Below are 27,138 nucleotides of genomic sequence, written 5' to 3'. Positions count from 1 at the left end.
AGCGGTGGGTCAGATAGCCTCCCCTAGATCCCAGCCGGAGGACTCTAGGATAGCGGTAGACGTGTGAGTAAGTCCTGCCAAGATAAGAGGCTGTACCTCCTTAGGTTAGCAAGAGACCTGTGTGTAGGTCCCGCTAAGTCCGGAGGCTGTACCTTCTTAGGGTATCGGGTGAGGGGACCGTATACCCCTCTGTGTGTTAAGGACTGTGTAAGAGAAGTATTACAATAAACAGAGTGTGCCTCATAAGAAGTTTATTCGTCATTATAAACACTACCGTAGCATCAGACGGGGAAAGTTATTCGATGTACAATGGTCAAGCTGTTGATGAAATTAATATCAATTCTTACAAATTAAGATCGATTCATAACACACACATCAAATGTAATAATAATGTATTATCTATGGTATATGTAAATGATATCCAAATTATATTCCGCTGTTACATTGAGGCTGAAGCAGGGAGCAACGTGTAAAAACAACAATACTAATTATTCTAAAAACATCAAAACAAGAGAATATGTCCCCTAATTACGACAATTTATTTTAACATCTCCATGGATGTATTGTTGCATGCCCAGTTGCTATGGGAGCCGGGTGGTGCAGAGGTAGGCTTCGTTTCTTAGTTCATTGCTCGCCTGGTAAATATATAAATGTGTCGTTAAACCCACCACCCGACAGCCAATTAGTAAAGTTTATCACGTAAACAAAACATGCCAATTAATTATTAGTACGTGACAGACCTTACTAATCGGCTGTTGGGTGGTGGCGATTTTAACAACACATTTACATTCATGCGATCTCACCCACAAACCTATTGTGAATAATATTGGTCGTGAATGGCTACGTGTTAGACTGCATGCCTGGTGTGGGCCAAGTCAGTGTATTGGGCTCATTCCATTGCAGTCTCTTCTCGGGAGTGTTGACTGAGACGCAATTGGCCTAACACCTTGGAGTAAGGCCTCGTACAGAATGACATTTTTGACCTCAGACATTTTCAGAATATGTGTGCACACACACCCTACACAATTCCTTAATCCGCTGATTCAGTGATTAACACTTATGATCCCACCCAACTTCAGCCTCCTCATACATACGGTGTAGTATGTGTATTATTAATAAGTTCCCCTGGGCGCCTCAATCTAAGAGATTTCGACAATTACACGGACTGCTCCTTCCAAAGTGTGGGAAAGTATTACTATTGCAAGACCCATAGAGTGGGAATCCACCGTGTGTGGCCACTACAGTACACAGGGACAAAATTATTGACATCTCATCAAAATAAGTTGCAGGAAAGTTATCATTATGCGTGTTGTCCTCAGAGATATAAAAAATGGCATTGCTTCGATTTCATAGTCAACATCTTTACGATGACTATTAAGAGCAATTGCTAAATATACATTGCGACACCATAATGAGCACTTGTTAAAATGTTTCCATCATATACTTAACGAATATCAGTAAATCAGTATGCAAAATGCAAGTGCAGATTTATAAGACGTTTTCACTGACCAAGCACTGCAGCAATAAACAATTATTTAGCTCTTTTAACAACAAAATAAACAAACAAAATTGATTATTACTGATTCTTAGTTTTTGGCACGTGAATAGATTGCGTGTATGTCTGGATAATGAGGCCATTTAAATATGAATGTATTGACATCTGCCATGTTTTATGGAGATGCTGCAGACCCATAACTGAGCACTTGAACATTTAAAGGTACAACATATATGGTTTAGTTCGGCCTAATACAATAACAATCAACGCCTACATGAATATTCGATTATTCTGCTATGTTTCTACAATATGTATCAGTCATGATCACAATGTACTTCACTCAAGGATAAATAACAGAAAGTAATTCAGTAGGTGTACAAAGAAAGATGGTTTTGGTACATTGCAGAATAGTTGCATCTCTTACAAGGCCAAGAGTAACAACAGCAAGCAGTTGGAAATACCTGGCACACAGAGTCCGAACAAACGACGATGCATGCACAACATGTACACCACGTTCAGAATGTGTATTCGCATGTAAAAATAATGTAAAGAAATAGCTAGAGGAATCGACGTATGCAATGTATATTGTATGTAAACTTCATTTTGTGGATTGGATTCAGGTGACCTCATCTATTATTAATGCATTTTATCCCAACGCTACGGAAGTGCAAGATATTTATCCATGATTTTCACGCAGTCTATGATATCCAGAAGGTGGAAACCCACAATCTAGTGCAGGCATAGTGTATACTTTGGTTTTCTTGTTAGAGTGAACCTCGCGTGCATAATCGCATTCAACCCCCACACATTTATGGCAGGCGCATCAATGAGTTTTAATCACAAATAAGGCAAAGAGATGAATTGTACTGGCAACCACAACTTTTTAACTGCATATTGGTTTTTAGGGAGCAGCTCTTATTGCGCACAATGTATCTGATGTAAAATACCCTCTGTCTCAGTGCTATGTCTTGTACTCATAATGAGAGAGTTTTCAATAATTGCAGCAACATGAATAGAACGTTCAAGGTACCTCTTCATTTAAATAGGTTTTCAAACATTCAAGCGGCGACCAGATTACTTCCTCAAGGTGCATTACTGAAGCCTATTTGTAGGTTCTTAACATTAAGTCGCAACACCTTGCCGCTCAACAAAGGGGGTAATTGTATAATTCACAAAGCGGAACCTTCCGATGTGTGAGTAAAGCTCAGCGTCACTTAAATAAAGCTCTTGCCGCAATCGACAACAACTCCTCACATCACATGTGTAGCGGTGTTAACCACGAACTGTTCAGTAACCTGCATTGCCACCAGGTATCAAGGGGGCAGTGCAGCGTTACCTCGGTGTACATAACGGTTGGGGTCAGACCAGGTGAAGTGGATCGTAGCCACAGTTTGGTAAGAACCAATCAGACAGTTCCACGTGGGAATGTGGGATTGGTTGTACCTAGCCACAAACGAGTATAGGAAGGGTCTCTGCGGAGAGCTCGGGGAGTTCTCTCCCTACACGAAGACCGAAGCCCGGGCTGAAGACTAGCTAGGACCCTGGACCAGCCTTCCAGCCCTTCTGAGGGCTAAGGCTCGCCGTATCCAGTGGTCAGGACCCACCGGGCCAGCGGTGGGTCAGATAGCCACCCCTAGGTCCCAGCCAGAGGACTCTGGGATAGGGTAGCGGTAGACGTGCAAGTCCCGCCAAGCTAGGAGGCTGTACCTCTTTAGGTATCAAGAAGATCTGTGTGTAGGTTACGCTGAATCCAGAGGCTGTACCTCCTTAGGGTATCGGGTGAAGGGACCGTATCCCCCTTTGTGTGTGTTAAGGACTGCATAAGGAAGGAATAACAATAAACAGAGTGTGCCTCCTAAGAAGTTTATTCGTCTTTACAACACTACAACTGGAGTCAGAAGTGGTTGATAATGGAAACAAGTTCGGCCCACGTGCGAAGTCAGAATGAAGAAAAATCTGACTTACCTGCGGGAACCGCCAACTCCGCTGAGAATGCCGGCGCGTTGACAACCGCCCAGCCACCGATTCAACAGCCGGTCGCTCCTCCTGCCATGGGGGACGGACTCCGGGCAGCACATGGCCGCCTCGCCCAACTTCTACATGCCCCAGCCTCCATTCTCGACGAGATCAACTCGGAGGTCACGGGCGGATCAAATCAGCCGCCGGCGGATGTTCCCGCCATCGGCCAAGGCGAACATTTTGACTTTCCCCCCGAGGAACCACGTGGTCCCGCCAGAAGCAGAAGCCAGGGGCATCCTGGGGTTGCTGGGGGCCAATCGCAATCCGCTGCATCATCAGCGCGCGACGCTGTAAATTCAAGATACTCAGTGGACGCCGCATCATCACTGTACCGACAGGGTACAGTAGACGCTATCGGCCAGGCAATCACCGATCTCCGGCTCGAGACGGTGCAGGCTGAGGAGGAGACGACGTCCACCCTTCAACAGCGCCTGCCCATCTTTCGGGAATTCGCGTCTGCAGGGTGCGACTGGGCGTCGTTCCAGCGTCGCTTCCTGAGCCACCAAGAAATGATGGGCTGGTCGGACGCACAGGCGCTCCGAGCGCTACCGGCCACTCTGGACGACGACGCTCTCGCCTCGCTCCTCACCATCCCCAGGCAACAAAGGGCGACTCTGCAATCGGCCCTCCGACAGATGTCCGACGTCTACAGGCCTCCGTCTGACGTCCGCAGCCGATTTTACGACAGGCGACGCCACCCTAAGGAGTCTCCGTTGGCGTTCCGGACCACCCTACTCGCGATGGCAAGAGCGGGTTACCCTCACATGGACGACGAGTCCATCGACGCTATCGTCCTCCAGGAAATGCTGGAACTGGCGCGCGAGCTGCGCATCGTCATCCAAGCGGTGGATGACGACAGTATGTGCTCGCTACGAGCCACTCAGAGCATCCACGCACATCTACTTCTCCACACGGAATCGACCATCGCCGCCTCAGCTTCGACATCGGAGCCTGCCAGCAGGGACACTGAGTTCTCCCCCGACCGGGCTTTCATGGCGACCAGGTCAACCGGCCGGCGATCGTCCGACCACGCTGGTCGCTGCGACGACCAACAGCGGGGATGGCCTCCTCCATGCGGCGACATAACGTGTTTCAACTGTGGCCGACGAGGCCACATCTCCTCCGAGTGCCGTGCGCCTCGACGACGCCCCTCCGCATCCCGAGGCCAGGACTACAGGACGCCCACGGCATCGCGGCACAATCAGGCAAGTCGCGACGCCTCTCACTCTCGGCCCTCATTCATACCATACACACCGCAATGCACCATAAGGAAGGCTCGCGATTCGGCGTATGATGGGGGGTGTTCCAGCGATTCTTAGCGGCAACTTGGACCTGGGCAGTGGTCTGAGTTGGCCCATAGGGTAGTCGCGGCGACGGCAGGTTCATCCGCGGTTGTCGGATCGATCGAGGGTATGGAATTCCGTGTATTGGTTGATACTGGTGCGTCGGCTACGATCATTTCGGATTTGATTTATAATATACTGCCCGTATGATGCCGCCCCTTGGAACGGGTTTCTATCCCGTGTTTCGCCGCTAATGGAAGTTCGCTGGGCATTATTGGGCAAATTCGTGCGCAAATTTAGATTGGTGACATTAATTGGCAGGGCCTATTTTGGTCTCTTCTTCCCTCGCCGTGCTGTGTTTGTTAGGCACTGACTTTCTCGCGAAAATGCCTATTAAGATCCTTGTAGATCAAGGCTGCATCGAACTCCCGTTAGGTCGACGGATGACATTCCTGCCCATACCCTCACATCCGCGCATGGCAAATGCCTCGGTGCAGGCATTCGTCGCTAGCACAGTCCGCATTCCGCCAGGGACACAAATGCTCATGCCCTTGCGCAAAAAAAACACTAGCCCTGGATGCCTCGGAACATGGCATTGTGCTGGGACCTTCAAACACAGCTGCTAAGGGGTTAGATTTGGTGGCTGCACAGACCCTCGTAGCAGCTGACAGGGCACCGTTCTTGCAGGTTTTGAATGTCGGATTGTCCACAACCATCATTCCGCAAGGAACTGTGCTCGCCCACGCGACCCCGGTGCCCCTGGGAACCGGAGTAGTGGGACACGTGCGTGACACGCCACGGGTTCCACCTCCTTCCGAATCGGATGAGGAATGGTTGGACGCGCTTTGCGCAGACACAGGTAATCTGTCTGGTTCGCAGCAAATTAAATTGCAAACTCTTCTGCGAGAATTTTCTGATGTATTCAGTAAATCTAAATTTGATATTGGCTGCACCAAGCTGCTGCGTCACCACATTGATACTGGTGACGCTGCCCCTATTCGACAAAACCCGTTTCGGCTTAGCCCGGCAGAGAAACAGCATGTTAAATCGGCTGTGGATGACATGCTGGAGGCCGATATCATTTCTCCCTCCACTAGTCCCTGGGGTGCTCCAATAGTGCTGGTCAAAAAGCACGATGGCAGTCTTCGTTTTTGCGTTGATTTCCGGCGCCTAAATAAAATCTCGGTAGCTGACACCTACCCTCTCCCTCGTATGGACGAGTCATTGGATGCCCTTGCAGGGGCGCATTATTTCTCCACTTTGGACCTTCTGTCGGGGTTTTGGAAACTCCCGCTCGACGAAGCGTCAAAACCTAAGACTGCTTTTCGGACACCACAGGGCCTTTTCGAGTTTAAAAGATTGCCCATGGGTCTCCACTCAGCCCCAGCGACGTTCCAGAGGCTCATGAAGCTGGTCCTCGCTGGGCTCCAGTGGGACTCATGTCTCATATATCTTGACGACGTTATCATCTTTAGCCGCACGTTCGGTGAACACATCGAACGATTGCGTGCTGTCTTCTTGAAAATGTGGGCCGCTAACTTAAAATTCAAGCCGCAGAAGTGTCACCTTCTGCATGAGTCTGTGCGCTATCTGGGCCACATAGTCAGCCGCTCAGGAATCTCTACAGACCCTGAAAAAACCAAATGCGTTCGCCAATGGCCGACCCCTACATCTGCGGGCGATGTTCGCAGTTTTATTGGTTTTGCGTCATACTACCGCCGTTTTGTTGCTGGCTTCGCGACGATTGCCAAACAGCTTCATGCCCTTACGTCCAAAGGGGTGATGTTTCATTGGGGAGACGCGAAACAGGCCACATTCGACTCCTTGCGGAACGCACTCGTGACGGTACCGTCCCTTGCATACCCCGATTTTTCCGTACCATTCGTGTTGGACACCGATGCTAGCAACACGGGGATTGGGGGTGTTCCGTCTCAAAAGGTCAATGGCATTGAAAGGGTCGTTGCCTATTGTAGCAGAGTCTTGTCCCCTGCTGAACAGAGGTACTGTGTTACCCGACGCGAGCTGCTGGCCATTGTCTCTTTCATTCAGCAATACAGGCCGTACCTGCATGGTCAGCAATTCACCGTGCGTTCTGATCATTCGGCATTGCAGTACGCTCTATGGGTTGATCAACCGTCTGGCCAGCTTTCTCGGTGGCTCGAAGTCCTTCAGGACTACGATTTCAATGTTACTTACCGTAAGGGTGGACAACATACAAATGCCGATGCGTTGACTCGCCTCCGACCGGCTCAAAAATGTGCGTGCTTTTTGGGCTCAGGCCGTTGTAAGCCGGCACTGCCTGCGCAGGTCGCGCCTCTCGAAACGATGTCCGCCGCGCTTCCCGTCGCCTCTCGCGCCAATGTTGGATCACGCGGATCCAACGGCCAGTGACGACTTGCTGGGGCTGACTTTGGCCGAATGGGTTCGGCACCAGAGCGACGACATGTCGTTGTTGCGGTTGCGTCATCACGCGAATAATGCGGCTCCAAGACAGGGCAAATTTAATTCATTTGTCATGAAACGCAGTTTACTGATGCATTGGGATGCTGACTCATGTCAACACGAAATCGTCGTGCCCTCCGCCTTGCGATGTAAAGCCGCATGGGCAGCGCACGAGCGCTTGTTACACCTGGGTGTCCATAAAACCATTGGGTTGTTGCGGTTGCAATTTTTTCTGAACGGGCATGCTGCGCGATGTATCCGACATTCTGCTGGGGTGCACCCACTTCGCGCAACGTAAACCGCCGCCTATGTCCGCCCTTGCAACCCATTTCAGTGTCTCGTATAAACGAGTTGGTGGCTCTCGATATTTTGGGCCCTTTTCCTACTACGCCACAGGGTAATAAGTACCTTCTGGTTGGGGTAGAGTACTTTACGCGGTGGCCTATGGCCTGGGCCCTCCCCAACCAGTCGGCAGTGGCCGTTGTGGACGCCTTTGTTCAGGGCTACATCCTGGAAAAGGGCGCACCAGAACAGTTGCTGATCGATCAGGGAAGAAATTTTTCAGGAGTCCTGCTGAATTATGTGTGCCGCCTGTTTGGCACAAAGCCGACGGCATGGTGGAGTGCCTGCATAGAACTTTCACCGCTATGTTATGCCATCAGGTCGATGAATCCCACCTCCATTGGGACTTGCAGGTTCCAGGGGTCCTCGCCGCATACCACATGGCACCTCACGCGGCGACGGGATTTTCCCCGTTCTTTTTAATGTACGGCAGGGATGCCTTTCCTCACACCGACGTTCGGCTGGAGATTGAACAGCCACCGCAGAAATCCAGGCTCGTTGACCACTTGCGATTTAGCCTCCGTAAGTTGGCCGAGGCACGGGAGGCTGCCATTGAGAATTCGGCTTCCCGCCAACGAGCGAATTTGAGACTGCATGACCCTCGAACGTCCACGCATCGGTGGGCACCGGAAGACAGGGCATGGCTTACCTGCCCCCAGGTGCCGATGTCCACATCGGCAAAACTCCTCAGGCCATGGGAGGGTCCGGTAGAGGTAATGGAGGTCCTGCGTCCCCAATGTGTTAAAATTCGCTGGGGACGGCGTCGCTGGTTCGTTCACCCCTCTCGGTTGAAAACCGTCGTCACGCCGCGCGTCCCTCCACAACAGACACAACACGGGGGCCAAGTGTGCGACGCGTCCGATGAGCCAGATGTTGCCCTGTTAGTGCCTAACCCACAGCGCAGGCATGTCATTCCTCCTATAGATGACACGGGAGTGACGGCTCCGTGCAGGCCACATTCGGCCTCAATGTACCATGGAGCATCAGGTGTCCCCGTGGAGATGCCTCAAGACCCACCAGATGCTCTTGTTCATCCTCCTCCTCCTCTTGTGCCGCCGACGAAGCCTACCATCCCCTACGATGGCCCCGCGAAACACACGCGCGCTAAATCTCGCCGTTTTTTATGATGTTCGCTTGCTTGCGGACACGTTCCCGGTTCCTAATCAGGTTTAATACACTCGCCGCCTGCTCTATTGCCTTGTATATATATTATGTTGTTAGGGGGGTATTTATATGGGTTTTTCTCTTGTTCTTGTTGTTCGTGAGGCACACTCACAATTCGTCGTTGCATTTCAAGTTTCGCATTGTTGCAGCCGGGACGGCTGGAGCTTCCGAAGGAGGAGGCAATGTAGAGGTGTTATCCACGCACTGTTCAGTAACCTGCTTTGCCACCAGGTATCAAGGGGGCAGTGCAGCGTTACCTCTGTGTACATAACGGTTGGGGTCAGACGAGGTGAAGTGGATCGTAGCCACAGTTTTGGGAGAACCAATCAGCTAGTTCCACGTGGGAATGTGGGATTGGTTATACCTGGCCACAAACGAGTATAAGAAGGGTGACCGCGGAGAGCTCGGGGAGTTCTCTCCCTACACGAAGACCGAAGCCCGGGCTGAAGACTAGCTAGGACCCTGGACCAGCCTTCCAGCCCTTCTGAGGGCTAAGGCTCGGCGTATCCAGTGGTCAAGACCCACCGGGCCAGCGGTAGGTCAGATAGCCTCCCCTAGGTCCCAGCCGGAGGACTCTGGGATAGGGTAGCGGTAGACGTGTAAGTCCCGCCAAGTTAGGAGGCTGTACCTCCTTAGGTATCAAGAAGGTTAGCGATAGACGTGCAAGTCCTGCCAAGCTAGGAGGCTGTACATCTTTAGGTATCAAGAAGATCTGTGTATAGGTTACGCTGAGTCTGGAGGCTCTACATCCTTAGGGTATCCGGTGAGGGGACCGTATACCCCTCTGTGTGTGTTAAGGACTGCATAAGGAAGGAATAACAATAAACAGTGTGCCTCCTAAGAGGTTTATTCGTCTTCACAACACTACACATGCATCATTAGTAATCATTTACACAGCTCTTGACCTCGCTATTGTTCTTGTATTTCGTCGTCCTAAATTAGTTGATATAATAATGGGGGTGGAACGGTGCAACCACTTTTCAATTAAACATTGTAACTGATTCATAAGAGTGGTTTTTTTTTGGGGGGGGAGGGGTTAGATCACGTGAACCCAAAAAACACTATTATGGATGATATTGGTCGCGAAAGCCTACGTGTTAAACATTGTAGCTGATTATACGTGCACGGAATAAATGATAGCCAACCAGAATGTATATATGTCGTGCTCGTCTTCCGCTTCCTCCTGCGTACATCACGAAAACCCTAAAGTGTCTGTGCCTACACTATTCGGTTCTTTCTGTAAAGTCACGTAGGTAGAATTTTTAAAAATATATATATATCACGACGTTTCGATCGCAACACAAGCGATCTATTATTATTTTCTACCTACGTGACTTTACCGAAAGAGCCACAGAGTATGGATTCCTGCAGTCACGAAAGCTTTAAATCAAGATTTTTGTTATTTCTTGTTATTTTCTTTGAACCTATCTACGTGACTTTACCGAATAACCCAAAGAATATGTACGTGAATCGTTTGTTCAATATAATACTTTTGGAAACAATATATAACCTGGTTATTGCTTTTCACGTTTTTAAGAATTTGCTGTTATTCTAAGTTTGATTCGTTTAGTTGAATCTTTTCAGTCTCCAATGCTTACATGTACTGTCTCTGATATTGCTCAAGTGTCTCTTGCTGTTTTATATTTTAGTCCCGTTAAACTTGTCACCTATTTTTTTATTATTCACAATAGTTTTCTCATTAATTTACAGTTTGGATATGTATTTAATGTATTCTAAATAATATTATATTTATTGTGTTATATTCCTCTCTCAGGTATATTCTTCACTACCGACGTTTGCTCTTATTGCTCACTGCTCTCTCTTAAAAAGTTCTGTCTTTAATAATAATTTCATTTTATAGAGCGTCATTCATGCAATTCCATCCTACAACGCTGCACATCAATTAGCAAGTCCCTTACTCAGGTGATACAAAAACAAAACCCTACTACTTAGCAAATAATAATTTGAAATATGAATACATGCACATAACAAGAAAATGTTCATCACAGAAAAAAATAAATACATCCGTTCGGTCTCCATACCCCAGACCATAATCCCAACATTTCGCCGGATATAGGAAAACCTTCACAGGAGTGTTTGTGAAGTGACCAAACATGTATTTATTTTAATCCGATTTACATGTTATGAATGGTTTTTTTTATTATTATGCATTCACTATTTAAAATCCGATTACCATGTAATTCCATTTTAACTGTTACGTGATGGGCTTGCAAGTAGTGGTTGCCTGGGTCATTCAGTGCTGCTGCGTGCTTGGTGACCTGTCAGCATGTGACGTTAACGCGGCATCGCTCTGCCTCCATGGTGCTTCTGATTGCTGCTGGGTGCCAGCGGTGCTGACGTCATCAACTCTTTCTCAAATATCTCTGGGGGTGTCCACCCTGCCTCTGGCTTCACCGACATTGCTGCGCATCAGCAACGCTGTTTGCCACCGACTGCCAGAGTTGCCATCAATTTGGCTTTGCCATTGTTCGCCTTCACTGCCGCTGCTGTCTAGCGCTGGGTGCATGCAGTGACCTCCAATGAGGGAAAAAAGTATTTGATCCCCTGCTGATTTTGTACGTTTGCCCACTGACAAAGAAATGATCCGTCTATAATTTTAATGGTAGGTTTATTTGAACAGTGAGAGACAGAATAACAACAACAAAATCCAGAAAAACGCATGTCAAAAATTTTATAAATTGATTTGCATTTTAATGAGGGAAATAAGTATTTGACCCCCTCTCAATCAGAAAGATTTCTGGCTCCCAGGTGTCTTTTATACAGGTAACGAGCTGAGTTTAGGAGCACACTCTTAAAGGGAGTGCTCCGAATATCAGCTTGTTACCTATATAAAAGACACCTGTCCACAGAAGCAATCAATCAGATTCCAAACTCTCCACCATGGCCAAGACCAAAGAGCTCTCCATGGATGTCAGGGACAATATTGTAGACCTACACAAGGCTGGAATGGGCTACAAGACCATTGCCAAGCAGCTTGGTGAGAAGGTGACAACAGTTGGTGCGGTTATTCGCAAATGGAAGAAACACAAAAGAACTGTCAATCTCCCTCGGCCTGAAGCTCCATGCAAGATCTCACCTCGTGGAGTTACAATGATCATGAGAACGGTGAGGAATCAGCCCAGAACTACACGGGAGGATCTTGTCAATGATCTCAAGGCAGCTGGGACCATAGTCACCAAGAAAACAGTTGGTAACACACTACGCCGTGAAGGATTGAAATCCTGCAGCGCCCGCAAAGTCCCTCTGCTCAAGAAAGCACGTATACATGTCCGTCTGAAGTTTGCCAATGAATATCTGAATGATTCAGAGGACAACTGGGTGAAAGCGTTGTGGTCAGATGAGACCAAAATGGAGCTCTTTGGCATCAACTCAACTCGCCGTGTTTAGAGGAGGAGGAATGCTGCATATGACCCCAAGAACACCATCCCCACTGTCAAACATGGAGGTGGAAACATGATGCTTTGGGGGTGTTTTTCTGCAAAGGGGACAGGAAAACTTCACCGCATCAAAGGGACGATGGACGGGGCCATTTACCGTCAAATCTTGGGTGAGAACCTCCTTCCCTCAGCCAGGGCATTGAAAATGGGTCGTGGATGGGTATTCCAGCATGACAATGACCCAAAACACACGGCCAAGGCAACAAAGGAGTGGCTCAAGAAGAAGCACATTAAGGTCCTGGAAATGGCCAAGCCAGTCTCCAGACCTTAATCCCATAGAAAATCTGTGGAGGGAGCTGAAGGTTCGAGTTGCCAAACGTCAGCCTCGAAACCTTAATGACTTGGAGACGATCTGCAAAGAGGAGTGGGACAAAATCCCTCCTGAGATGTGTGCAAACCTGGTGGCCAACTACAAGAAACGTCTGACCTCTGTGATTTCCAACAAGGGTTTTGCCACCAAGTACTAAGTCATCTTTTGCAGAGGGGTCAATTACTTATTTCCCTCATTAAAATGCAAATCAATTTATAACATTTTTGACATGCGTTTTTCTGGATTTTTTTTGTTGTTATTCTGTCTCTCACTGTTCAAATAAACCTACCATTAAATTTATAGACTGATCATTTCTTTGTCAGTGGGCAAACGTACAAAATCAGCAGGGGATCAAATACTTTTTTCCCTCACTGTACCAACATAATCTACAAACTCATGAAGTATTTATATTCTTGATTCGGTGTCCTTACGAGTCTTGCTGTACTGCCTGTCTACTACAGTAAGATACATTACTCGGTAGCTAATGCTGCCTTTTCTACTCATACTGTGTCCCTTGCACTAAAATTATCCACTGTCACCACCATACTTGATGAAAATTTTTGAAAAATTATTGACCTACCAAATTAGCAGTTTCCTGTCCACCAACAATCTACTACATCTAAAACAATCTGGGTTCCTAAAAAAAATACAGCACCACGTCTGCTGCATTAGACTCTCTGAATCACATTTACAGTAGCCTTGATAATAAGCAGTACTGTGCCTGTCTTTTTCTAGACCTGTCCAAAGCTTTTGATACAGTAGACCACAACACCCTGCTTAGTAAACTAAGTTGCCTCGGTTTTTCCGAAAACGCAGTAAAATGGTTACAAAATTACCTCTTTTCTCGCACCCAAACTGTATTCACAGATGGTTGGAGGTCAAACAGTGTTAAGATAACAAAAGGGGTTCCACAGGGTTTCATCCTCGGCCCCCTTTTGTTCACTCTTTACGCCAATGACTTGGGCACTGACCTGGATCATTCCAGGGTAAATTTTTTTGCAGATGACACGATACTGATTACTGCTGGTCGCTCTCCGGATGACGTGATTGCTCAGCTACAGGGTGATTTTAACAAACTACAAAATCAGCTAGTTGCTCCTAAACTAGTCCTGAATACCTCCAAAACCAAGGTGCTATGCTGCTCACCAGGACTAAAGCAGGAAGTTATTTTTCCCCAATTACATTCCTTAAATAATTGTCAAATAGAGCAAGTCAAGATCTATAAGTATCTTGGGGTCATCCTGGATTCAAAACTGAATTTTGAAGATCACATTGATTATGTTGGTAAAAAGACAAATTAAAAATTGGTTTTCTGTATCAACACAAGCACTGCTTCCCCCCAATGTTCCGTTTGGAATTGATAAAAGCTACCATACTGCCTCTACTTGACTACTGTGACATCGTGTATAAATCAGCCCCAAGTACTGTACTGAAGAAGCTTGATTCCATCTATCACTCGGCCTTAAGATTTACATTGAACTGCCCATATAGGACTCACCACTGTGATCTCTACATTGGGTCAAACTTAACATCTCTTAATGTTCGACGGCTTGTGCACCAGATCTTATTTATTCACGATGTACTTACAAAAAAATCCGCAGACTACCTGCTGGATCTCCTCTCTGTTTCAAAGAACAAATTTGACCTCAGGTCTTTGCTCATTTACCAGCTTCACATTCCCTATTGCCGTACAAAAACTGGAGAAAGAGCCTTTGCTATTGATGCCCCCAGAGTCTGGAATGCTATTGCCAATAAACTGCAACTTTAATCGCTACCAATGAGATCTTCTCTCAAAATTGCTCTAGAGGAGTTGTACACCCCTAGCTGCCACTGCTATTCATTGGCGTAAAATAAAATAAATGTTTTGCTCCGGATGACGCTGCAAAGTACTATCTGTATTTTGATTTAGCGTGCTGATCTTAAAGGTGCATTGAAAAATTTGATACTCCGACCGATGCTTCTGTTGTTGTGGAGTAACTCATGCAGCCAACTATGGCTCTAGGGTTTGGTGTTACATGTTATTTATGTAGTTTATTGTAAAAAATCGGTCACAGTCCTTGTGATCACTGTTACGTTGCAATTATGGCTTTATATTTTAGTGATTTGGAAAAGTTTTTTGGTTTGGACATGTTTGTTTTGTTGTAGTACGGAGTTAGACTGATGGCCTTAATCTAAGTTTTTGTGGTTGTTGTTGTTTGACTTGCATCCCACTGGGATTTTTTGCACCCAGCGTTGGTGTACGGTGCTTTTTTAAGGAATATTTTTGTTGGTTTTTTCCATGGATTTTCTGTTTGCACAGTCACACATAGTCACTTTAAGATGTTTTCTTGTTCGTGTTTTTGTTTTTTGTTTGTTCTGGTTGCACCCGATTCAAGAGCCGGATGGCTCACAGGGCTATACCAAAATAAACTGAACTGAACTACTTAGGAAATCTCATCTCGACCCTGACATCTACAGAATATCCAATTTCTCGGGAAGGTTCTGAAAAATAAAATAAAAAAATATCGCTATATATCTAATGCGCTTGCAATCTATGGTTTCTAAGATCCAGTGCAGTCTGGTTTTCGACAAGGCCATTTTACAGAGACGGTTTTTTTACGTACGTATGGTCAATGACCTCCTAGTCTCTGCCCATTGTGCGTCTCTTACGCTCTGGTTCTCCTTGATGTCACATCTCTATTCCACACCTTAAAGACCACGACATTATTCTGCAGTGCCTTGCGAAATACATAGGCACATCAGGAACTTTATTCTCTTTGTTTTGTTCTTATCTATCAATTTGTGCTTTCAATGTCACATTCTAGGGTAAATCTTCCTCTCTAAAAGCATACTATTATGGGGTGCCTTAGGGCTCCTCACTCCACTGCTTTTTCAATTTACCTGCTTCCACTGGGTAGAATAATACAATTTAAAGGTAGAATATAATACGTGTTTATCGTTTCCTGTCAACCACCCACAATATTCACTCTTGAAGCCTACCTTGACGAAATTTCCGACTGATTTGGCTCTTTTTTTCATATTAAAATATCCTAGCATGAGATCCTAAAGTTTTCAAGTAAAATATGCATCTCCTAGACTCTAATATTAAGTTGGCAAAAATGGGTGCACAACGTTGGGATCCTGAGCTTTGATTCACCCACCACATATCCCACGTCTGTGAGACCTCCTACCTGCAACTGCATAGCATTGGCCACACATGAAATGTTATGGTTCCACCGCCTGGACTGCTGCAACTCGTTCTTCTATGGTCTCCCAAATGCCCTTATTTTAAAGCTACAGATGAGGATCCTCACCTGTACACGAAAACAAGATCATATCAGCCCAGTAGTACATTATCTTCACTGACTTCCTGTCAAGTCTGAGATTCATTTTAAGATTGCAGTGATTGTTGGTTTTTCTTTGTTCTTCATGGTCCTGCCCCTGTCCACCTCTACTCTCTCGTCTCACTTTACTCTCCGCCTGACGAAGCCCACAGTGAACCTTTGCTCCATAAGGTCGCTCCTTCTCAGCTTCTGCTCCTGCTGCCTGGAATTCTCTTTCACTTTGAATTTTGTGCAGTTGAGAGTCTACCCTTGTTCAAGTCAAGACTTGAGACACATTTGTTCATGTTCCAGAGGTAAAATCTACCGCCCCCCCCCCCACGCTCCTCCTCTGGAAGCGTCTGGAGATGTGGTTTCATTTTGATGTGATATAGCTGTATATTGTATTCTATTATTTACGAGTGGAGGAAAATAATAACTGTAGTCCCATTGTGCTAAGCAATGTAAACTAGCTTTAAAAGAGAAAAACAAATCAAAACAACTCAAAAGTTCATCATTAAAACTGCCTTACAACAGAAAATGATATACTGTTGCAGGCTAACGTTTCAGGTAATGGCCCTTCCAAGAGTGCAGGTATTGAATGACAAATTTGGAGATCACAACTGTTAAGCAGTTGCCCCGTCCCTTTTCTACCTTGATTAAGGGGCACTTGCCGGAATCGCTCGCCAATGTCTGCGTCTATTGTAAGGTAGCTTAAATAACGTGGTTAGTGTATGTTTTTTTTAAATTTCTGCTACAATCAACGCAGTTCCTTAATTAATATATACATACACATTTTTTTCGATGACGACAAACATAAAAAAAAGTCAAAGACGCACATCGACCCAACCGGTTAGCAACCCGGACAAATACATTCCCGAATCGCGCGGTGCATAAAGTAGCGCATTACGCTCAAACAGACCCACGCACGCAATTCTCGCGGCCGTTAAATCACAAGTACAGCGTCAAGCCGCGAACGTTCATCTCTCTTGAGTGGCGACGTTTCTCTCAAAGCCACGTACCCACGGTTTCGTTGCTGGGCGCCTGCTCTGGACTGCACGGGATCATCTTGACTTCTGCTCTGCGTTCGCTTCGATGGTGAAGCGGCGAGCGCGCGCGCTCGTTCGGCACCATGGACAGCTCCACCCCCGCCGGCACGGAGGTGGGGGCCATCACCGCCACACTCCACGCCGACTCAACACATCACCAATAGCCCCACCTCGTCACCCGCCCCCCCCAACACAACACAAGGCTCTCCGTGATGTACGATTTTAACTCTGACAGATACGTAGTTCTGCTGCTGCCGGACTCCATAGCATTTGAGCCTGGCGCAGTGTTTTACCCAAAGCATATTTACGACGACTAGCTAGTGCCATTGATGGTCACGCCAGCGCATTCGCGATCTTCTGTGTTTCTCATGAAGAGCTCCGTTCAACTCCTCACGTTGTCCCACCAATGGATCAATGTTCTTCCTCTTTCACTCTTCCCTTTCATTTCCCCTTTCTGTATCATCGAAGTAATAGTTCCAGCTGGTCCTCTTAGGATGTGCCCTGCATTACACAATCTTCATTCTTATCAGACGTCTCTAAATCCATGCTTATAGCCACGGCCGTATTATCCAATAGGCACAATAGGCACTGTGCCTAGGGCCTACGAAAGGAAATGTTGGCCATGTTTTTGTTTATTTGAATACATACATATATTTACATAGCAAGGATGGGGCACAGTGTTTAAAATTGAATGTGTTTATCTACGGCACGCAGCGCGCTCCCATCGAATTAGGGCACAGACTAAATAATGAACGTATCAGTTAACACACATCTGTCCAGCGTGAAAACAAGTGAGTGATAGCGGCGGCTGAAGTGAGAACATGGGGCAGCAGCAGCAGTCCCAACTGTAGAAAGTTATCACTAAATGCATACGAAACATAAGTGCCTAGGGCCTACAAGAATCTTAATCTGTACTCTTTGGTTCTATTCGGTAGTAAAGTCACGTAGGTAAAAAATAAAATAACAAAAATCACGACGTTTCGGCCACAACACAAGTGGCCTTCATCAGGTGAAGGGACCTTGCTGTCCAACGCTGTCCTCTGGACAGTCCGGTCCCTTCACCTGATGAAGGCCACTTGTATTGTGGCCGAAATGTCGTGATTACTGTTATTTTATTTTTACCTACGTGACTTTACCGAATAGAACCAAAGAGTATGGATCCTTGCAGTCACGAAAGCTTCAAATCTAGAATTAATCTTAATCTGGTCCTGCTTATTGCTGCTCACTCTCTGTACATCTTCATTCTTTTATTAAGTCCACCAGCCTACTCTTATCCGAGCTGCAACTGGAAGCTATCCATATCGCCTGATGTATTGATCTGCCACTGCCTTATAACCCAAAAATGAACCCAACAAAAAAACACTCAGCACGTTCATCAATATAATTGTGGGCTGAAACGGAAAAATATATAATAGGTGACATTTCAGGCAATGATACTTCTGCACAGCACACACAAAAAGTGGATAATAGTTTCATGGCATCTGCACTACTGTATACACCGTGGGGCCTGATAAGAATAACATTTTCAAGGGATTTTTTTTCCTCCTGATTACGTTTATAAATATGCATAGCTGCCTAACATACGAACCTTGTTGCTTATCATTAACTCGTCCAAACTGGAATCCTTGAAAAAAGAACGTTCACTTTATAAATGTATCCCCTAGCTTCAACAATTTCATACCAAACTGTTCATAACGCCTTAACAATCCCACCTGCGACGCAATGGTTAAATGAAACTCAATAAGAGCCAGATCCGTAATTTTTTTATTTGTTTGGGGGGGGGCGCTGAAGGCTAAGTACCCCCCCCCTCCATATAAATTATACACAACATATGTTTAAAACCATTTCCTACGGTTTCTTCAGCCTTTCCGCTCGCATAATGCGGCGTGAAAGCTGTAGACGAACTCACGCCGGACCAAAGCGCGTGCCGTTTTCAGTTAAGCGTTCGAGCGCCCGCAAAGAGCAATGCTTTTAGTGCAAACTGTTATAATTTGACACATTTTGTCTGCAAAAGAGGGGTTCCGACTGGCGTTCGGAACTCCAGTTGAACTCGTAATTAGGCCAAATGGAAACGGTTGTGTTGTTCAGTCAAAAGCATTTGAAATAGTTACCATATTGAATTGTGTCTAAGATTCGAATAGGTGTGCACTAAATGTTTGACTGCGTTTAATGCAACGTTGTAGATCTCTTCCGTAACCAAATTAAGCGATCCATTACTATCTCGGAAGCTAAGGTGAGTTGAGCCTGGATAATACTTGCATGGGCGACCATCACGCAAAACAACTGTTGTAATCTACTATGTCTATGCCACACCCTCCCCACCTGAAACCCGCACTCACCATCGTGGCCATGTCCCGTGCGGTCAAGTGTAGTTAAACTAACTGCTACGACCCAGCACTACATCGGGATGCTTTCCTAAATTCGTGGATTGGACAAAAAAAGCGTTGTATATACATGTACACGTGTATCTTACACGCGTGTACTTTAGCCGTAATGACGAACGACGTGCAATGATTGCGCGCAAAAAAAACTGTAGACGCATACTAAAGACGCTTGCGAATAGAGCGAGTCTTGCTCCATCGTACGCATGCACCTTGTTCACTACTGCCATCTGCTGTGGATTCTGGACGTGCAGCATGGTCGGCGTTGATGTAACAAGAGGCAAAGTGTGCATTGGGAGCTCAGGTGACAGACACGATAACTTAAATGTATTAAATGTCCCCCTGCTAAGTGTCCAGTGGGAAAAAAAAATCCTGATAAAAGTCACTTCGTGCCGCATTGTGCGTGACATTTTGGATTCGTAGATATTTATTTTGGAAGCTAATTATAAACTCCATGTACATTTTCATAGTGTAAAGTCGTGTACAAGAATACAGTACCAATTATTAAATTATCGTTGAAGTTATTTGCTATCGAATGCTAAATGAGCACATTTCATGTTTATCTCTCTGGAATACACTAATTGTATATACTCACAGATATACAATACTGCATTTATATACGAATACAAACCTGGAACGACCACATTTCCAAATGTATACCGTATACAGTTTTTTTTTAACTAATAATTGTAGAGGTGTCTTCATGGTTTTGTTTTGGCCTTTAAAGAGATAATATAGTGGGGCATGTTAATGTGTAATAATGTATATAATGGGTGAATAGCAGGGGTGGTACAAGATAGATTGTCTCGTGTGCCTGACAGCTTTGCTCGACGCGTAAACCCAACGGCTCGAGACAGTGATGTCACAAGCCAAATAAGGTCAAACAGTGGGGAACAAAGTCGCACTAACTACGTTACTCATTTACCTTGTTATAATCTGTGGAATACTTTGGCCACTGTGGGAAAAAGCAGGAGTTTTTAAATTTGGATCTGTGGTGAACGTATGAGGCTAGAGCAACACGAAATGGATGTGAAAATGGTGATAAAAGTCATTTTTCCCTACATCGTGACTGTGGAACAATTTGGTCATTCGGGTCACTTAGAATGTGAATGTCTAAGGTGGTCAAGTTAAACTTCCTTAGTAAAAAGAATTAAACGGGAGTGGAGAGCCACTTTAGAGATTAGCTAACCACAGAGGTCAGATTTTTGTAGTTGGTCAATGGGATTATTTTTTTGGTCAATGGACGTGAATGGGCAAAAGTGAGTATTTGGAGCTCAGAAATATACCACACTAATGAAGTGTATGGGATGGTAGATTAATATGAAAGTAACGATAAAAATGGAAGCTCCCATCATATCTGAGTTGTATTGTAGTAAGTGGGGTGTATGGGATGGTAGATTAATATGAAAGTAACGATAAAAATGGAAGCTCCCATCATATCTGAGTTGTATTGTAGTAAGTGGGGTAAAAGGCACACAAACTTTGCATGGGCTCCAAATAATTATCATTGCGTGGGTTTTCTCCAGGTAACCCGGTTTCCTCCCACATGTAAACACTCATTAATTGGCCAATAACACCTGCATTGCTAGTGGGCTGCAGAGCCTGGGCATTTTTTGGCGCTGGATCACTGTGTGACTGCCTTCCTGCTAATCCGCGGTTCAGCGTGTCTCCGAGTCATTCTCTCTCGTCGAGAAATTTAAGAATAATTACGTGAACAACTGATCCACAGTAAAACAAATACACCGCACAAGGAACGTGTACTAACTCATCATGAACGGGATTTAACTTGATCATCCTCACTAGTTTTGACTCAAATGACAGCACCGTCAGATCACAGAGGATGCTGGTCGTGACAAGCTTCAAAGCAAGGAAGGAGCACTCACAATCATACAATGTGACTGGCAGTGTTAGAATCAAGTGATCAAGAGAGATCAACTTGCCATATGTCTTCTCCGCGATCCACCTTTTACCGTATACAAGTAAACCTGATTAATAAATTTATTTTTGATAGGCTGGAGCGTGGGGGGGGGCTTATACAACTGATTGGGGAAACTGCTTGAATTGGGACACGATTTGATGAGCCCTCTACAGAAGGTTTGCAATCTAGGGGTTTAAAAATTATTTTGAGAAACTAAACGATCGGTGGGCATGAAGAGTGGCAAAATAATTTCGGAAGATCTAATTCTGAGAGCATTCATCATCAAATACAACACTTCTAAAGAACATGTTACTCGGTTACGAATGTGCCAGTTATTGCGGCTTGAATTTTAAAACGCGGCTCCAAACTTACAGGAAACTGCTCTACAGCGTGGTTCTGATTGGGTAAAATAACATGTTGCCTGCTGTTTTTTTCAACTGATGCTAAATGTTTATAATGTATCTTAATTTGTTACGCTCTCAAGTTTGAATACACTCGCAATAGAGATTATTCTTTGCATTGTTCACCCGTAGTGAATATATCCAGTTTAATTCTCCTCACCTATTACTGATATCAGAAACAACATCATTGAACAAACTGAGTGCTTCAAATACTTGGGTTTACGAATTGATTCAAAAGTTACATTCCAATCCCACATTGATTACATCTGTATGAATTTTTTTTTTAAATAGGATTTTAAAAAATATATATAGAAATAAACATTGTTTTCACATTCTATTACTCATGCAAATTGTTAAAGCTATCATTCTACCAGTGTTTGACTAAGGTGTTGCTGCTTACATAATTAATCGCTAAACAGAACTAAAAACCCACGTGATTATTCTGCTCTTCGATTTGCACTGCATATACCATACGCCCGGGTCGTTTAGCATCTTGCTTCGCGCGATCATCCTTGGCGCTCCTCGCCATCACCCCAGGAGGCCTCAAGCTGAGCTGCCTCGTCACGCTACTCCTCCTCACTCACTCTCCAAAACTCATCAAATGTATTCGCACACCTCTTAGCCTCTCACAACTCTTATAGCTTAGGGCGAAACAACTTCTCGCAGTCCTTGACTCTGCAAGCGACTCAACACATCAGGATAAATGTAGAATAAAACTTTCGGCGATACTCAGAGTTTGTCAGCGCCGAACTCAACATTTTGACCACAAGTATCGTTGTTAATGCAGACATGATTCCTTGTAAAAGGTTTCGGTATGGTGTTTTAACAACGTAACACCTGTTTTGTTGCCAGATAAAATGGGGAAAACTTATTATCATATTTTGGTACTGGCAAAGGAGGTCCCATGATGATGATTTTATTCCAATGGAAGGGAGCCAGGAGGGAAAAGGAGCGGAAACGTGATTGCGCACGGGGGGTGGGGGTGTAATGAGTTTGGATTGTGAACGCAGGGGCCGACATGGGACGTAATGAGGAATAAAATAAGAAAGATAGGGTGGGGCAGTCAGGTGTTGTGTTTCCACAAGTGTATAATGAAAAACAAATGTGACAAAGGCTCTGTCAGAAACCATGGAACTCACCCTCATCCACTGCCCCAATAGACTGTTGAACGGGGGAATGGAGGCGCTACACATAGCCTCCACAAACACAATCAATTGGCTCAAAAACTGGACCTAAAGATCGACACTGTATAGCTATTTTTTACTTTCAACCATGCGTGAAAAGGTGTTGAAACTCAGCATATGATGGTGAAAACCCCATCCTAAAATAATCGTCAAGAAACTATAACACAAAAATGTGATCAAATGTATTTTGTTGGCATTAGCAAAGCTAATGGGCCCCATAGGGTGGAAGTGAAGACTCCACATATATACAGAGGGAAAAAAGTATTTGATTCCCTACTGATTTTGTACGCTTGCCCACTGACAAAGAAATGATCAGTCTATAATTTTAATGGTAGGTTTATTTCAACAGTGAGAGACAGAATAACAACAAAAAAATCCAGAAAAACGCATGTCAAAAATGTTATAAATTGATTTGCATTTTAATGAGGGAAATAAGTATTTGACCCCTCTGCAAAACATGACTTAGTACTTGGTGGCAAAACCCTTGTTGGCAATCACAGAGGTCAGACGTTTCTTGTAGTTGGCCTCCAGGTTTGCACACATCTCAGGAGGGATTTTGTCCCACTCCTCTTTGCAGATCTTCTCCAAGTCATTAAGGTTTCGAGGCTGACGTTTGGCAACTCGAACCTTCAGCTCCCTCCACAGATTTTCTATGGGATTAAGGTCTGGAGACTGGCTAGGCCACTCCAGGACCTTAATGTGCTTTTTCCTGAGCCACTGTGGTGCCACAACAGCGAAGCCGCTCCGTCGAAACCGGGTCCGTCGCTGTGCTGCTGCGACCGAGAAGCCACCCGGCTCCCGTCACAGCGCTTTCCTTTGTTTGCGCACGGGACGGGGTTTCACTCCTGCGCGCTGTGGTTTCTGTGTTTACGCATGGGCGTGTAATTTTACTCGCGCATGGGCGCTCGCCGCGCCCGTTGAGTTGCGAGCCTGCACGCTGTGATTCCTTTGTGTGCGCACGGGACAGGGGTTTCACTCCTGCATGCTGTGATTCCTTTGTGTGCGCACGGGACAGGGGTTTCACTCCTGCACGCTGTGATTCCTTTGTGTGCGCACGGGACGGGGTTTCACTCCGCGGGCGCGCTCATCGCAGCACGTCCGCCCCTGAGCCCGCGTAGCGCGTCGTAGGCGTAAAGCGGTCAGTTCTGCCGATTGAATCATGAATACGCGGGCAGCAGCGAATTCGGGGGTACAGGGGAGCGAGGAATTGGGGGGCGGTAGCCCGCACCCGACAGGGCAGTCGGGGAGCAGTAGCTCGATCACGACGGAGGAGTCGTTGAGTAGCGGCCCCGACAATTTGGTGTCAGACGTGGTACAAACCCCCACAGCCCCACGGGAGAGAAACGCGGTACTCCACACGAAAATAAGATATGTGTTTACAGGCACAGGGACCCCTTCATGGAAAGCGTTTGCCCGCAACATCACAGGGGCTAAAGAGCTTAATGGTTGGACGGACGCGCAGGCGTTACCACAACTCACTATCAATCTAGACGGGCGGGCAGCGGATTTTGTGGAGGCACTACCCGCAAGCACCCAAACCCAGTTGGAAGAGTTGATGCACCAACTCGACCTGCGTTTTAGCACGCGTAACGTGAGACAGGCCAAGACGGCCTTAGAGGCGCGCCGCCGCCAACCCGGCGAGGATTTTCGCGATTACGCTGAAGACGTGCGATCGCTAACACGGATCGCACGCCCAGAGTTCGCAACGGAGGTGATTGACGAGCTGGCCGCCGACAAAATCCTCCGATATTTAGCCCGCACCGCGTGGTGGCAGCCTAAAGTGGGTGGTGCGAGCCTCCCCTTTAATACCCTCGTCGAGCGCGCACTCGAGTGCGAGGAGCTGGCCAGCGAGCGCGCGCAGCTTCGAGGGCTGGGACGAGAGCGCGCCATCGCGAGCCTGGGCCCAGGAGAGGAGGAGGAGGAGGGGCGCGCCAGTACGGTTAAGGGTCGGTCAAGGGAGCCTCCAGGACCCCGCGAGACAACCACAGGATGGGTAGCGGGGATACAGACGGGCATAAAGGATATAGCCGGCCAGGTGACCCAAGTAGGTGACAGGGTGACCCACGTACGTGAGGAAGCGAATAAAAATATGAAAACCATCCAGTCCGAGATGGGGGAGCTATGCTCCACAGTAGGGGGGCTGGCCGGGCGGGTGTCCCAGTTAGACTCCGACCTTGGACAGCTGCGTACGGGAAGGGGGAGAAGGGATGGGCAGGGGGCCTCCTAAGGGACCGCCCCCCGGGCATGCTACCTGTGCGACCATCGGGGGCATCTCTTGAGAGACTGCCCTCAGATCGCCCGTGCTAGAAACGCGCCAGGGTTAAACGCCAACGCCCCCTAGAGAGTGGACCATCTAGGGGTGCAATCGACGTGGTCCCGACACAAAACGACGATAGTAGTAATGGTGAGCGAGTGACCCCCACACAGATTCCGACCACAACACCCAAGGACGCGGTGAGGACGGGCGACTGGCTACGGGAGCTGGTGGCGAGAATCACGGGGGCCACGTCGCTGGTAGAAGGACAGGTGAATGGGCAGTGCACCCGGATTCTACTGGACACGGGGGCGGTGGCCTCACTCGTGAGCGCCGTGCACTGCAGCGTGCTCGGGGTTGACGTGAGCCGCCTGCAGGCCCCGGATCGCGCGCTGCACACGGCAAGTGGAGCCGGGATGGGGCTGCTGGGAAGAATCTCCCTCGAGGTCCGCCTCGGACACCAGACGTGCACCCAGGAATTCTACGTCTCGAGGGTGATGTGCCATGAGTGTATTGCAGGTACGGACCTCCTGGAGAAACTAGGACTCAACGTACAGCCCCGCCAGCGATGCGCCACAGTGGAAAGCAGCGGGGAGCGGATTCCGTTCCTGGGACAAGAGCCGAATCGCCCTCGCTTCACACCCGTGGCCGCTACCCTGGTATCGGCCGTCACCATCGGCCCGCTCGCCGAGATGCTGGTACCCGTGGCAACCCCCTCCACTGACCCCGCACACCGACCATCGGGCGAGGTAATGCTGACTCCTCACCCGGAGTTGGCGGCGCGGTACGGGGTTGTGGGATCGGCCGCGCTGGTCAACGCAGACGGGGGCCGACTGTTCATGCGGGTATTTAACCCACACAGTACCCCAGCAATGCTACGGCGACGCACCACGGTAGCCACCATACACCCCCTGCACGCGCGCCACTCTAACGACTCGGTGTTTGCACTCTGGGCGGAGGACCCTGGTCGCCCCGAGGACAACCAGGACCTGGCCTGGCGAGTCGACCCGACTCCCCGAGCCGAGGTCGTCCCCTTGCACGAGGCGTTACATGTGCCTTGGGAAGATTTACCTAAGGGGAAGGCCGATCAGCTGCACCGGTTATTGCAGGAGTACGCCGACGTTTTCAGTGAGCACGATTCAGATGTGGGCCGGACAGACCTTGTTAAGCACCAAATTGACACCGGTGCAGCCCGACCCATCAAACACCCTGCATACCGAGTGGGCGCGCCTGAACGGGCCCAGATCAAAGAAGCAGTCACGGATATGCTCCGTGATAACATAATCCAGCCCTCAGCGAGCCCCTGGTCTGCCCCAGTTGTACTAGTGACGAAAAAGGATGGATCGACCCGGTTTTGCGTCGATTATCGAAAGTTAAGTACGGTTACCCTCGGTGACGCCTTCCCCATACCCCGCATCGATGACACCTTTGACAGCCTCGCAGGGGCGCAGTATTTTTCCACCCTCGATCTGGCGTCTGGGTACTGGCAGGTGGAGATGGCGGAGGAGGATTGGCTAAAAACTGCATTTACCACCCCGATGGGACTGTTTGAGTTTCGGGTGCTGCCGGTCGGACTCACTAACGCGCCCGCGACGTTCCAGCGGTTGATGGAGTTGGTGATGCAGGGCTTGCAGTGGAAACAGTGCCTAATTTACCTGGACGACGTGATAGTGTTCAGTAGGTCTCTGTCTGAGCACTGGTCCAGGCTACGGGAGGTATTCCAGCGACTGCGAGCAGCCCATCTCAAGCTCAAACCGCGTAAGTGTTACCTTGCACAGCGCGAGGCGGGGTACCTCGGACACCGAGTCAGCGAAGCAGGGGTGAGCACCGATCCGGAGAAGGTACGCGCCGTAGTGAATTGGCCACGGCCAAGGAACCTGATGGAGATCAGATCATTCTTGGGGCTCGCCACCTATTATCGTCGATTTGTAAAGGGATTCAGGGAGATTGCACGCCCCCTCACCCAACTAACATCCCCTAAGAACCCCTATCAGTGGACGGAGGCCTGCCAGACGGCCTTCACCACCCTCAAAGATCACCTCACCCACACCCCCACCCTGGCTTTCCCCCATTTCACCACTGATTTTGTTTTGGACACCGACGTCTGCAGCAGTGGGCTGGGCGCGGTGCTGTCACAGG

The 27,138-nt window shown here is 47.4% G+C and overlaps 1 protein-coding gene across 1 annotated transcript in view; it reads right to left on the bottom strand.

Annotated features, from left to right (window-relative positions):
* The window catches only part of LOC116940508 (protein shisa-like-2B), a 47,494-nt gene extending 30,473 nt beyond the window's left edge, over positions 1-17,021 (bottom strand). The window contains exon 1 of the mRNA XM_032950421.2: positions 16,835-17,021. Within this exon, the coding sequence (XP_032806312.1) occupies positions 16,835-16,985 (151 nt within the window). The 5' untranslated portion in view covers positions 16,986-17,021. The remainder of the gene's footprint in view (positions 1-16,834) is intronic.
* Between the last annotated feature and the right edge of the window lie 10,117 nt (positions 17,022-27,138).

Source organism: Petromyzon marinus, chromosome 9 (genome assembly GCF_048934315.1).
Source record: "Petromyzon marinus isolate PM22_M1 ecotype Great Lakes invasive population chromosome 9, UKy_Petmar_22M1.pri1.0, whole genome shotgun sequence".
Lineage (NCBI taxonomy): Eukaryota > Metazoa > Chordata > Hyperoartia > Petromyzontiformes > Petromyzontidae > Petromyzon > Petromyzon marinus.
The sequence above is the reverse complement of the archived record's forward strand: the minus strand, read 5'-3'. Positions and strand labels throughout refer to the sequence as shown.